Raw genomic sequence first — 14,364 nt, forward strand, 5'->3', positions numbered from 1 at the left:
GATGTGAAGGGCTAAGGTGGGTGCTTTTTTGGTGTCCCTGGAGTTTGAAGGATGAGGTAGAGGGTGGGGGAACAGGAAACTGTAGAGGCTGGCAAAGCTTAGCTCATGAAGAACATTCAAAGAAAGCCACATCAGTACAAATTGCAGATGCTTCTACAGATTTATCATGGCCAGGTCTGCTTCTCAGTGCTACCCAAATATTAGCTTACTTAATCTTTATAACAACCATATGAAACAGGTATGATTATTATCCCCATTTTACAGAGGAGGAAATTGAGACCCAGAGAGGTTAAGTAACTTGCCTAATGCCTCAGAACTAGTTTAAAGCTGAGATTTGAACATAAGATTTTGGCTGTGAAGACTGTGCTCTTTCCACATTTAGTTTCTTCTCACTAAAGAGCTTCACGTGGAGGAATAAAACTGTCAGGTTTGGGAGAACAATCAGACTACGGTGTGGACTTGGCTCAATGGGAGGCAAGACTAGGACCCTGAACACTAGTTAAGAGGCTATTGAAACTGTCTCAGTGAGAAACAGGGAGGACAGGAACTGGACAGTGGTAGTGGAAGGGAGAATAAAGTATGTATTTGAAAAACGTTTGGGAATTAGAATAGGGAGAACTTTTGATTGATTTGTGTGGGAGATAAGGGTGTGTGTGACTAGAATAAATCCCAGATATGGTTCAGTGTTTAAATCTCTGATGTGTAATCTTGAGCATTTAACTTGCTGTCTCTGGACTTCAGTTCTTGTTTTAAACAGGGATCATAACACAGACATTGCAAATCTGTTGAAGAATTTGAAATGATGTATATAAAATGGCTGGCACATGTGCTTTGTGTGGTAGTAGCAGCTGAATAAATGGTAAAATGATTATTTTAGCCCTTTAGATTTTAGAGGACTGATCAAACTTTGTCTGGCTTAAAATTGGACCTGCTCTTCAAAAGAGTTCATCTTGATATCATTAGCCAATGCCTTGAAAGTATCAGTTAATACTTTAACAGAAATTACTGGAGTTAATTACTTCAGTTAATACTTTAACAGAAATTACTGGAGATGGGGGTGGGTGGGTGGGGGTAGTGGGGAGAACTGAGAAGGCAAAGCATCAGCAGGGAGGGGAAGGAGGCCCTGATAAAGGTGTCAAGAACTTCCCCTCACTTCACTGTTTTGCCTAGAACAAGCTTTTGTTTGTAAGGCTTTTGCAAGAAAAATATGATTGGGAAAAACAAAAACAAGTCAAGTTATCCAGGTATTTGCCATCAGTTCCCCTTATCTATGACTGGCTTTGGTGGATGGGTAGAAAAAGCCAAAAACAAAAGGAATCAATGTTTAGAGAACAGAAAGAAAAGAGCAAATATCCCTCTATATGTTTACCTGGTTGGTTTTGGCCAAGTCCTTTATGATGTTTGCTTGTTTTTCATCCTGGGGCTTCACACGGAACACCTTCTCCCTTTTAGAATGCAAAAGATGAAAAATGTGGATTGTAAAGAAGCATTCCTTAATCCTCTTCCCACACAGACACTGGACCACAGAACAGGGATATTTACCTGTCAAAGCGGACAGGAGCGAGGGCAAGGGTGGCAGCGATCAAACCCACAAGCAGGATGAGCTTCATGGTTCTCCTCCGCCTGCCTCCAGACCCTCTGCCAGTTTTATGCCTGAGCTCTTATCTTGAGGAGCAGCTGATTTCCTCTTGGGGTTCTGTTGGACTGCTGTGCCCCCCCTCCCCCACCGCTGTTTTTCTTCTAATTGGGAGTGAGGGAAAGGGTGACAATAGGGAATACCTGTTCTACAGAGAAGGGATGGGAGGCAAATTACTTTAGCAAATAACTTGCCCAAGTTGGCAGAGCTAGTGTGTTCACCGGAGCTGGGAACTGAACCTACTTCTGTTTGTTCTAAAGTACTACTCTTCTGCTAAGCTTCAACTGAACAATGCAAAGAATTGGCATTAAATTTGCACTTGGAACCTGAGGTGAATTTAGGTATCATGACATAGAACCTTGGTGGATGGTTCTTAAAAACGTGAAATATGTTTTGGAAACTAGATTGTAAATTGTTAAATTAAAAGCATTTAAATTACAAAATACTTTGACTATTCTAAAAATGCTGTAAGTGCTATAGAAAATACTGATGTATTCATTCTCTAGATTTTATGATGGTAATACTTTTTCCAAATTTGCTGTGTACTTCTCTTTGTAAAGAAATAAACATTATAGAAAGCGCTAAAGCACCCACATGGCAACTCGTATCCCCTTCTCACCCTCTGTCCTCAGAGGGAATCATCACGCCTAAAGCAGCTTGAGGACCCTTTGAGGACAAGATGATAGTGATGCTCAAATGTTTATTCTTTGGAGGCTGCCCTCAGAGTCTGGATGCTATAGGTGCCCAATAATTACTTTTGGAAGGCTGAATTAACAAAAGCCATTTATAGACCACTTTAAACAATTTCTGGGAATCTTTAATCATGAGAACAACTAAGTTAATCATGGATTCTTTGGGAGAAGGCAATGCTTTCACCCAGAGCCATAGGTAACCTATCAGAATGAGTGAATTTGTCTAATCAGATCTCCTACGAGAATTTCCTATTAAAAACGACCTCTTCACATTGGCAAATATACAGATGGTGGCATATGAAACCTCTCAAAGTCATGGTTGTGTATTTCATTTATCAAAACAGTGTTTGGAGGGAGACTCCCCTGTTATGTGTAGAGCAGTGGCAGGTTCATCCCGCTCCACCCTGACAAAGGCCTTCTTGTTCTTGACATCGGGTGAGCTCATCAGCATTAGAAACACTCAAAGCAAATGCTTGCTTCATTGCATCTGACCAAGGCTGCGTTTGGCAGAGGCACAATGAAAAAGAAAGAGCTTGACTTTGGCGGTAGACAGACATAGCTGCAGATTGTCTCCCGAATGCCAGCTATATTGTCGGGAGCATAATGCCTAGTCACTCTGGGCACCGATCTCCTCATCTGTAAAATGAGGTGTTAACGCGACTCTAACAAGTGGCTGTGAGGGTTAAATGAAGTATCCTGTGTAAGGGACTTACTAACTTGTAGGTGCCAAAAAACACGCCCCTGCCCTTAAGGCAGCTGATAAAACTGTCAGGTTCTGTGAACTGAGACTCACAGTTGGGGCTGTGGGCTGCAGTGCTGATGAGCATCAGCACAAATCAAGCGTCAGATTAAAGTGGTGGCTGTGACCTTTGAGGGTGAAACATCTCTCTGTATTGGTTTAATTGTGGACTATTTCAAAAAAAGTTTTTTTTTTAATGGTATAGCATTGCTTTTTGGAGCTGTATTTTCTGATTCTAGAAGTAATATATGCCCATTGAAAAGAATTTTGCAAAACACAGAAAAGTGGAAAGAAAATAGAAATCACCCTAAATTCTAGCATTTAATATATTTTCTTGAAGCCTTTTTCTGTGTGACCATTTTAAAACAGCATAGAGAGCCTTCTTTCTGGTTTTCAGGGCAAGTAAAAGGACACATTCAACTTCCATTTTATTTGGGGATCTAGGTAAGTGTTTCGAGAATCATGGTTATCTCTCAGGATAAGACTGATGATAAATGAAAGTACTTCTTTGTCTTAATATCTGGTGCATAGTAACAGTCCTCTGTTTCTGGAATAGGGGGCATAGACATGTGATGTATTTGAGGTCTCCAAGTCCTCCCCAATCTATTTAGCTTCTGAAGAAAAGTACAATAGATGAATTTCAAGAATGTTCTGGAGCTTTTTCTCAGAACGGATGCTATTTCCTGGCAAGACTACTTCAGTGCAACCTTATATTATTGCATCAAGATTTATAAAGGGTCTTGGCATATGTACGGAATAGGGTGAATAGTTGTTGGACACCATATCATTTTAGAATAGACTTATGTAAGACTGTGTGATGTTTTATAGGTTAAATTAATCTCTTGAAAAAGAAATTTAAAATGGAATGCTTCAAACAGCACAATTTTCCATCTTTCTGGAGCTTTGCACTCCTAGAATTTTTCTAGTAGTGTATATTGTGCTACTGTTTAAAAATATCACTTCGGTTTTTAGCAGTGCTTTTCTATATTATTTTTCAAATATTATCACTACAAAAGGCATACACCAGAAAAATAGAAGCAAACATTCTCTTGTGATTTACTCAAAAATTTTAAATAATCATCCACCTTTAAATCAAATACAAAACTTTTAGATATCTCATAAGGATATGTTGAAAGAAACATGTGTTGTCTTTAGTTGTGTGTGTTGGATTCTTGCTGTTGAGATCAAACTGCCCTGCCAAATGCTGCAGAGAATTTTGTCTTAATTCATTGCAGCAAGTGTGGCATTTCTGGAAAAATATGTGAGTGCGTGATTCTAGAAGTATGCACATGGGGGGAAGGCGAGCAACTACCTGCTCAAATGAGATGACCTAAGAGGTGCACCAAGATTTCATTTGAAACTAAAATTACCTCATTAACTTGTCACAGTTCTTCCTTGCCTTCCCTCTAGGACTGAAGTTCTTTCATTTAGGTTAGCCAACAAAGCCTAAGTGTCAGCATATGAACACATGGAATGTGATTCTAGATATGTAAGAATTATTCCATAATCCAGAATGGAAAACCAGCCTCACTATTTTCTACCACACCATTTGAGAAAGGAAAGATTCAGTGAACCAGACTGTGCTGTTGGTTAATTGTTGCTTCAGGGAGATGAGAGCTTGGAGCTGAAGGAAGGGCTCAGAACGTGTCCTGTCCTCTTGGGAGAAGAGACACTCTCACAGCCTGGAGCTCCTGGGCAGGCAAGGCTGGGGACTCTCAGCTGTCTCTGGCTGGCCAAGTAGGAAGGCACGAGGCACTATTGCACTATCGCAGTGGGAAGGACTAAGGCTGATGTCTGCTCTTTCTGTCTGCTACCTTGGGTAAGTGGCACTCCCAGCCAGAGAGCTCTTAACTTCAGTCAGGAAGAGGAATAGTAAAAATGTCTCAGATACAGGAAATTTTGGATACAAGGGGTTTTAAGGATGCAATGGGGTTTTAATGAGAACATTTGTATATTTGGTTTCCTATTCCTTATTCTTCTCCTAAAATTTCTTGGCATTTTGGAAAAGCATATATATATATATATATATATATATATATATAAAATAAATTTAAAGCTCTAGGTTAGGGACTTTGAAGGGTTTTTTGTGTTTCACCCACATGACTGCTCTCCTGTGGCCCACAGCATCCCTTGGTTAGTGTGGATGTTCCCCGCCAGAGGTGGGGGGTGGGAGTGTCCTGTGGAATTGTCCATGCGGATGATACACCTCCAGTAGGGGACCTTCATTCAGGTAGCTATGGCTGAGTTAGCTCCCCATTTCACAATATGGATATGACTTAGAGTGGGAGAAAGACACTTTAGCATAAATTACATTGATTGTTTATTACACATCGAAACTGCCAGAGACCTCATGGGGATTTCTTTTTTGCATTAAGGGTGTCTCTTTCTCTTTCACAATCTATTTATATGATAAATTAACTCAATCTATTTTGAAGATGATTGCTTGACAAATTGTAGCAGCACCACTACTACCACCTACTGGAGAATTCATGAGTTTAATTGTTCTTTGGCTTGGCTACTTCCAAACAACCAATATGACTTCAAATAATTATTTTTTCTTTTGTTATCTTTTATTATCATTTTTATTAGAGAAGTTGTGGGTTTACAAAACAATCATGCATAAAATACAGTATTCCGCTATACCCCCTCTTTTACTAACACCTTGCGTTAGTGTGGTACATTTGTTATAATTGATGAAAGCACATTTTTATGATTGTACTATTAACTATAATCCATGGTTTAACTTAGGGTTAATTGTTTATGCATGAGGTTTCATTGATTTTTTAAAATATATTCTATTACTGAAGATTTCCCCTTTAATCCACATTCAGCTATATATTTCAGTGCTGTTAATTACGTTCACTATGTTGTGCTACTGTCATCACCAAACATTTCCATTGTTTCAAACAGGAACCCAGTACATTTTAAACCCTTAACTCCCTATTCCCTAGCTCCACCCTGTCTCCTGTTAACCTATATTCGAGATTCTGCCTCTATAAGTTTGCTTGTTATAATTATTTCAAATCAGTGGGATCATGCAATATTTGTCCTTTTGTGTCTAGCTTATTTCTCTCAACATGATGTCGTCACAGTTCATGCATGTTGTCAGGTGTATCAGCACTTCATTCCTTTTTAATGCTGAATAGTATTCTATTGTATGTGTAGCCATACGTTTTGTTTATCCATTCATTGCTTGAAGGACACTTGGGTTGCCTTCATCCTTTGGCAATTGTGAATAATGCTGCTATGAACACTGGTGTGCAAATATCTGCTCAAGTCCCTGCTTTCAATTTGTGATTGCCGGGCCGTATGATAATTCTATACTTAATGTTCTGAGAAACCACCAAAGTGTCTTCCACAGTGGCTGCACAATTTTACATTGCCACCAGCAATGAATGAGTGTTCCTATTTCTCTGCATCCTCTTGCCTCATTTCTAATCTGTTTTCCATACCATAGCTGGGCTGGTGTTTTAAAAAAAAACTGATAGTATCATTCACAACTTAATATCTTCAATGTCTTCCCATTGTATTTAGACCAATGCCCCAAATCCTTAATGGGACCTCTAAGCTCTGCCTGAAGTGGTCCCCACCTTCCTGTCCAGCACCCACATGTACCCCTCTTTCCTTAATTTTCTAAGTCCTATCTTCACTGGCTTTCTATTCACACCTCTGGACAGTCACAGGGCCTGCAAGTCCTGCTTCCCTTCATCCACTTAATTGTGACTCCTTCTTCAGGTTTTAGCACCTCCTGAGAGAGCTCCTCTCTTATCCTCCACATCATGTAGGTAGTTCTTTTATATGTTCTCTTTTTGTAGTTAGTACAGCACTATTTACCTGATGAAAATTAAATTATTAATTATTAAATTATTGTCATTAATTAATAGATCATTAATTAACAAATAATTAACAAATAGTTAAATGTCTGTTCCCCCAATGGTCTATATATCCAATGAGGGCAAAAATGGTATTTCTTTTTCATTGCTCTGTCCTCAGTTTCTTGGCATGTAGCAGGTTGCTCATAAAATAAATGGGCTGTGATGAAAGCTAAACCTAGATGGGGTTGTTTTTCTTTAACCTGTACCACATTTTACAAACAAATTTCCCATTATATTTCTTCTTACTCTCAAGCCTCCTGTCATAACCTGTGTATCTCTGCACTTGGTTATTGGCCAACACCCCAAGCACTGTAACTCCTGTTTGACTGACCTCATTATCACCTTGTGCATGCTTTGTTTGTTTACGCCATCTTTTTCCAAAGAAGTAGACAATCTGCCAGGTTTTCCATTATAGTGACTTGTTTTAATTATGACTGTTATTAAAAGATCTAAGTAGTTTAATAGACCCAGAGGCTTAAAAGAAAGGCTGAGATCTGGAAAACCTCCAGGCAAACAAAAACAAGAATTCAGGTTAGAAAAGAAATGAAGAGTGAGCACTTTGAAGTAAGGTTCTCCGCCTTCTCAACTAGTACAGATGTTCTAGGATGTAGTTGGCAACGTGCTTGATTGCCAGCAATGTTTCCTCACAGGTTGGCTGGATCTGGGACTCAGGGAGGACAAAGCCGTATGTGCCTTTATCCCGGAGTTCAAAGGTGAAGGAATATTTTATTCCTTGGTCATAAGCCCAGTCATCAGAGCCTCCAGCAGCAGGATCTGAAATGTGGAAACAAACAAACAAGAAACCCTTTAAATCAAGGAAGGAGATTAAAAAAAAAACCAAAACATCCTTTTTTATAATTACAAATGTTTCACTGTGCAAAATATTATAGGTAGGCCAATATTCTAGGAAACTGGACCATAAAGAATGAATGAAGAATATGAAGGCTGTTTTTAAAAATTAGTCTAATCATACCTTTAAGATTACTTTGTGGGAGCAATGTATTTAATATACTAGAAAGTATGTAATTTGTAATTTAATATGATTATAAATATTGTAATTTGTAATTTAATCAGTATGTAATTTGCTGCAATATAATATAAAACTCTCAGTATGCTTGTATGCTATATTAAATTGTACTATAGTGTATGTAATTTGTTTGTAAGATGTACATAATTTTTGGGAAAAGAGTCTGAATCTCCTAGGAAAATAAGGAAAACTGCAAGCTTAGTGGGTGAAAGGAGAGGACTCCAAACCGTGCTGAAGCTGCTGAGTGATGAAACTGGAGCAGCTTGAGGGCAGAGCTGTGCCTTCATTTTTGTATCCTCTGTGTAGCATAGCTCTCTTATGGATTAGGCGTTTGTTCAGGTATTAATTCATTCAATAATTATGAATGAATTATGTCACTACCACATTGATTAAGCACCCATCCATCCATCCATCTGTCCGTCCGTCCGTCCATCCGTCCATTTATTTATTTAGTTAACATTTGTAAAGACTCTACTGAGCAGCACGTTGGGCACAAATCTGGTGCCATGACAAAGGAAAGAGTGGGCCCTGCTCTCCAATAGCTTACAGTATAATGAGGGGAAAATCCCTCAGTGAGTGAGTCTGAATAAAACATAGAGGGAGTTCACAGTATATGAACAGGTTTGTTATTTCTGCTAGAATATCCTTAAAGAGATAATATACTCCATCTGATTCAGAGCTGTTAAAAAAAAATGACAAGAATATAGAAGGAAAAAAAAAAAAAGAATCTCAAGATTGGAGCCTCCCCAGCTGCACTGGAGGCCCTTGATGACAGGACCGGATATTCTTTCTTGTGTCCCTGTGTATATTCTTATCCCAAAAGAAAATAAAATTGAAAATGATGCCTGCAGAATGTGCTTCCCAATGAAATCTAAACTCTGCAGCATCTAAAGCTCTGAGGTCCAGACTTTTCTCAACTGTCTCACTGTGAATCTCGTGTCACTTCCTCAAAGTGAATAGTGGTGGGACGGTCCTGAGCCCTAGCAAGGTGGCTTGTTCCACAGGTGGCCCTCACAATTACTGTTTGTTTAGCTTGGGAAACCTTCCCTTTCATGCTTTCAGCCTGCAACTGTCCTTCAAGATTAAGCTCGTGTCATCATCCTTGGCAAACAAACCTGATACTCTTGGAGTGGGTCCTTTCACCCTTGGGTGTGATCGTTGCTTGTGCTTCCTTCTGTCACAGCACTTAGCACCTGTGTTCTAATTCACTGTTTGCTTTTCCTGCTTCCTTTCTGTGGGTTCCTTGAAGGCTGCCCCAACTCCCTCCCTCACCTCTCCTCTCCCCCTCCCTCCCTTCTCCCTTTCCTCTTCCTTCTTTCCATCCTTCTTTCCTTTCTCCGCTAGCACCTCCTGAAAGTCTGGCGTGTAGTAGGTGCTCCATAGATGTTTACAAAGAGTAAGTGTTTTCATGGGTTGAAAGGGATATTTTACCTCTTCCTTTTTTGAACAGAAATCTGGTGATACATTTCACAAAAATTTCAGCCAGGCAAGAGCCTCATGCTGACCATTTAAAAAGAGAGCGTAGATGATCAAAAAGGAAAGGCTCTGGGAACCATTTGTCAGCCTTTTAGGCGTGTGGTTTCTTTGCATAGTTCCGAAGCCAAGACTCACAGATTGTTGAAGCGCCTGGGCCATATGTGTACTTGGTGCCGTGCAGTGAGGCGAGTTCTTTCACAGCAGCTTTAGCCAGGTTGTTCTGCAAAGAAACAGCAGAAAGCAAGTCAACGAATAAATAAAAACACACACTGCCTGTGGTAGATTGAATCATCTATCCCAACAGAAGTCATGTTCTTAATCTTAATCTGTATTCCTGTGGATGTGAACCCATTTGTGAAAAGGACCTTTTGAAGATGATATTATTAGCTAAATTGTGGCAAAATTGAATGAGGGTGGGTCATAACCTGTATGACAGAGGCTTTATAAAAGGGGGAAATTTGGGCACAATCGATAGAAACCAGAAACCAGGAGAAGTCAAAAGACGAAGAAGTCAGAGAAAGCCACAGGAGGAGTCCAAAGATGTTGCCACGAGACAGAGGCAGAGATGCAAGACAAGGAAGTTCAAGGTTTGTGGCGAGCCATTGCTGGAATGCTACCGACTCCGAGAGAAAGCGTGATCTTGCCAACTCCTTGATGTGCGATTTCTGGCCGCTAAAACCATGAGCCAATAAATTCTTGTTGTTTAAGACAGCCCATTGTTCAGTATTTGTCAGAGCAGTCCTTGCAGGCTAAGACACTGCCAAATAAATATACAAACATTCCATTTGCATTTAAGATATTGAAGGTGTTTAAGTCACAATTCAGTTTAGTATTTTATACTTTTTCAGTGTCCATTCCAATTTTTCCAGTTAACTTAATTCTGGGATCCAAGTAATTCTTGTGAACATGTCTTCCCTAATGCCCTCTCACGCACACACTCTGAGCTTTCCTCAGTTTACCCAGAATGTGCCATATCATGTCAATGCCTTGCGCCTAGAGCCTCTGCAATTCTGGGTGACGTTTTCTGTCTTTTATCTCAGGGCCTAGCTTAGGGCTTACCAAAAAATTATTGTTCAGTAACTGTTGGAATGATGATGGTGATTAGCACTCTTCTTACCCTATTGTTTGGGAATTAATTTCTTTAATTCATTTTAAATCATTGCTGCCATGATGGGCTCTAGCCCTGTGTTCCAATTTAGTCATAGGACAATTTTTTTTACTTCATTTTCCCCTTTTATTTACATAGAATTTAGTTTCTCTTTTTTTCTGGAATTCTTATTTAGGCTTGTTGAAAAAATTGTTTTTAACTTTAGTTCATGTTGGAGAAATGAAGCTACTGTGATCTGTAACAGACATGATGTATTTATTGACATAGCAAAGTATCAGTGTGTGTTAAGAATTAGATCATGTCCAAGAATTAGCCTGGGAAATCTATCTCATCTCTGGAGCTTGTAAGAAAAAAGCAGGAGGTTGGGATGCCTTTAACGGCTGAGTAAGAGAGGTTGTCTGCTTATTACAGGCAAACAAAAATCACACAGAAAATAACCCCCAAAACAAAACAAAACAAAACAAAACATAAACCACCTGGAAATGTGTCAAGTTATAAAACTAAGATTAATCATGATAAGTACAGCGAGCTAGGGCAGGAGTATTAGAGAGCACACATAAGAATGATGGATAGTCAATGCAGCCCTCAGCGCCAGCACAGAATTGCTTAGCAATGATCAGTTCCAAGGAAGAGTGGGTAGTTCCAACTCGGAGATTTTTTAGACTAAAAAATTAGAGAACACATGTTTTATTTCAAAGTGTAGAATATTTGAATTCCAGAATAAAGAAAGTAGCAAGTAATACTTACGTGCATTCTTTTTTCTTAGGAGCAGTTTCACCCTCTCCTAATGTCTACTGCCCTCCAGCTCTCTGCATGCAATTCCCCAAGGAGAAGGGCACCGTAAACCCTCTGAAGTCCACTGACATACTGCCTATTTAAATGAATCACTTGAAAAGCAAGGCCTGAATTGGCTGTCTGGGTTGTACAGATTTGAAAAACGGATTGTTTACTGCAGGAGAATTGCCATATATCAGTCTGGTTTTGAAACTTGCTGTAATTCATTCTTTGGCATTATAATTTCTTTTCTTTGTACATAAGCTTCAAAAACTGTGAGGTAGGTGATAAAATTAGAAAAATCTTGTTTTTACAAAGTAGGAAATTCTCTTATTCCTGTTTTAATTTTAAAACCAGTTTAGTGGTCTTATGCAAATTGATGAGGGTGTGGTTAGAAGATCTGAAGGATTCCAGCTCCCAAAGTATTAGTGTTTCGTCTATCAAGTGGTATATTAGAAAATTTCAAAAGAATTATGAAATTTAAATCATAATTTTCTGTCCTAGGCAACAGAAATGATGAAATCTGTTTTCTGGAACTAACCTGCTGTTCTTAGAGTTTTGGGTCTGCAACTTGAAAATTTTAGGGTTCTATTTCCTTATTTCCAAACTGATATACTAATATATGCTTTCTCTTTCCACATGGACTCTTTATTTTTGTGCTTTAAAATATATTGCTGCTGTTGTTTAATTTAATTCTAACCAGGACACTGGATTTTGGACTTCCCTTGAACATTTAGTATAGAATAATCAGAATAATCTGCAAACATTGCATAATGCTCAGAATAGATTCAAAACCACTTTTTAGAGATGTGAAACATGGGTGAAATGTAAACAATTTCTCTAACTTGCTATTCATCAAAGGAAATCTCTAGTTTCTGTAAGGCAGAACCTCTGACCCTAAAGAACTCTTGATCCCTTCCCTAGCTGCCTTCTTCAGGCTTTTCTTTTGTTCTTTTCCCCCCTTAAATCATGAATTATTATTTGTAGTTATTAGAAATATTGTTTTTCAGAGTTAGTTCTAAACATGAAAAATTATGAACCCAGAGAAGATTTAATAGTAATTGTTATTATCCCTTGAAATCATGTTTGTTGATTGATCACCCAGCTTCTCAACACCTTTATCGGTGTAAGACAATGTTTGAATTATCCGACAAAACCGAAGGGGCCTACTCGTGATCTCTTATCTCTTTTGACTTATCAGCTTATCAATGTAGTCATAACTGCGGTTAGGACCACACAAAAATGTTCAGTTTGCCACTCTTCAAACCATGCTCTGGGCATGTGAAGTGTAAATCAAGTGCTTTCTAATCCTTCATAGGCATACTTGGAAACAGTTGCTCTGTTGTGCTGCTGAAGCAATAGCTATGATTGATGTTAGCTTATAAAGGCTGTTATTTTATTCCTGTCCCTTGGGCATGTCAAAGGAGCATTCAGCTTATACCTCAGCCTCAGCTCTCCCTTGTCCTCAGTTGCTCTCTCACTCCTCTACTGAGAATACTTCATCACCACATCTTTCAATGGCTCTATAAACTTCTGTTGAAGTCTGGCCTCCTCCCTTCGTGATCTAGTCCTTCCCCTCTCTCAGGCCTCATCACTTGCTGGGCAGCCCCACATTTCTTCTGAGCTTGGTTGTACTTGCCTGAACACTCTTCCCTGTCTCTCCTACCTCTATGACTTTGTTTTCATCCTTCTTCCTTTGCTGGAATCTTCTCTCCCTTTTTGTCCACATGGAGGAATGCTATTTTTCCAGTTTCAGTTTTTGTGAAGCTGCTCCTAACCCTCTTAGGGAGCACTGGGCTCCCTCCTATGTGGGGTTCACCCCTCTGTGAATTCCCATCACTCTGTGCTGTAATCAGCTGAGTTGTTTTTGCATCTATTTCCTCTCTGTTCTTCCTGCACCTCCCCCTCCTGCCCCAAACTTTAAGCTTCTTAGCTATTCATTTTGTTTCCTAACACAGCACCTCATGCATATGGGATAATGGAGTCCCATGCTAGGGCATGGTGCATAAGAGATGGGCAAGATTTGGATGGGGGTGTGTGCAGAGTGCTGAACTCTGACCCCCCTGAGTGGAAAGTAGGGGTGCTTGTGGGAAGGTGGGGGCACCATATAGTGTGGTTGGTGGGTTGCCACATTCATACACTGACCTCTGCTCTGCACTTTACTTATTTCCCTTGATTTAACAAATTGAAGTCTCTGGACCCTTTTTCCAAGGTCAAGAAACAAAAAAGTCAGAAGAGATGTTAAACAACCAAAATATCATATTTCAAATTCCAATTATCTTAACAAAAATCCTTGGAATCAGTGTGGGTCTTTTCTTTAGAGAAGTTCAAATAATTTCACAAATGTTAGTCATTTATCTTCCCAACATTATCTGTCCACATTTCATCGACAGAATTTTCTAGCAGAATGGAATGACGTGAGGCCGCACGCTCAGTGGGAACATACTAACCGAGATGGGTGACTGACCCCTGCCAGGAAAGGTAGAGAGAGAGGGGATTCTTGCATTTGTCAAAATGTCAGAGTGGTAACTCCTTTCCCGTTTACGTTTCTGTTAGAAGGGACCAGGATGGCTGATGGTAGACCCACAGAAGCAGCAGCATAGCAGAGAGCATGCTCCACATCCAAATAATGACAATTTCTTTTCAATACAACCTGCCATTGAGGAACCTCTTACATCCTTGCTCATGGGTTCAAAATAAGAACTAGCATTTACGTAAAACCTTAGGCTTTAAAAAGAGCCCTTGATAAGAGCTTGGTATTTTTATCCCCATTTTACAGATAAAAGAACTGAAACTCAGAGAGGATAAAAGAACTTGCCCAAGGACACACAACTCCGTGAGTAGCTGACTTGAGCTAGGTTCTTCTCATTTTAGATACTGTGCTTTTTCACGTCTTCTGATGGCCTTCTAATACTTCAAAAGAAATGTTGCTGGAGCTAGTTTAACCAATTGTGAAGAACAGAAGGAAGCTAAATATAAATCAGCCTCAGAAATCTTTGCTTTCGGTAAAGACCAAACATGGAAGCCTTTATTAATT

General features: G+C 39.4%; 2 protein-coding genes across 2 annotated transcripts in view; both read right to left on the reverse strand.

The window, feature by feature from the left end:
• The window catches only part of CPA3 (carboxypeptidase A3), a 39,029-nt gene extending 37,419 nt beyond the window's left edge, over positions 1-1,610 (reverse strand). The window contains exons 1-2 of the mRNA XM_037827574.1: positions 1,543-1,610; positions 1,370-1,445 (exon numbers count right to left, since the gene is read on the reverse strand). Coding sequence (XP_037683502.1) covers positions 1,370-1,445; positions 1,543-1,610 — 144 coding nt within the window. The remainder of the gene's footprint in view (positions 1-1,369; positions 1,446-1,542) is intronic.
• A 5,773-nt stretch (positions 1,611-7,383) lies between these two features.
• Positions 7,384-14,364, reverse strand: part of CPB1 (carboxypeptidase B1) — a 30,507-nt gene continuing 23,526 nt past the window's right edge. Inside the window, exons 10-11 of the mRNA XM_037843050.1 lie at positions 9,581-9,665; positions 7,384-7,716 (exon numbers count right to left, since the gene is read on the reverse strand). Of these exons, the coding sequence (XP_037698978.1) occupies positions 7,529-7,716; positions 9,581-9,665 (273 nt within the window). The 3' untranslated portion in view covers positions 7,384-7,528. The remainder of the gene's footprint in view (positions 7,717-9,580; positions 9,666-14,364) is intronic.

Source organism: Choloepus didactylus, chromosome 1 (assembly GCF_015220235.1).
Source record: "Choloepus didactylus isolate mChoDid1 chromosome 1, mChoDid1.pri, whole genome shotgun sequence".
Taxonomy (NCBI): Eukaryota; Metazoa; Chordata; class Mammalia; order Pilosa; family Megalonychidae; genus Choloepus; species Choloepus didactylus.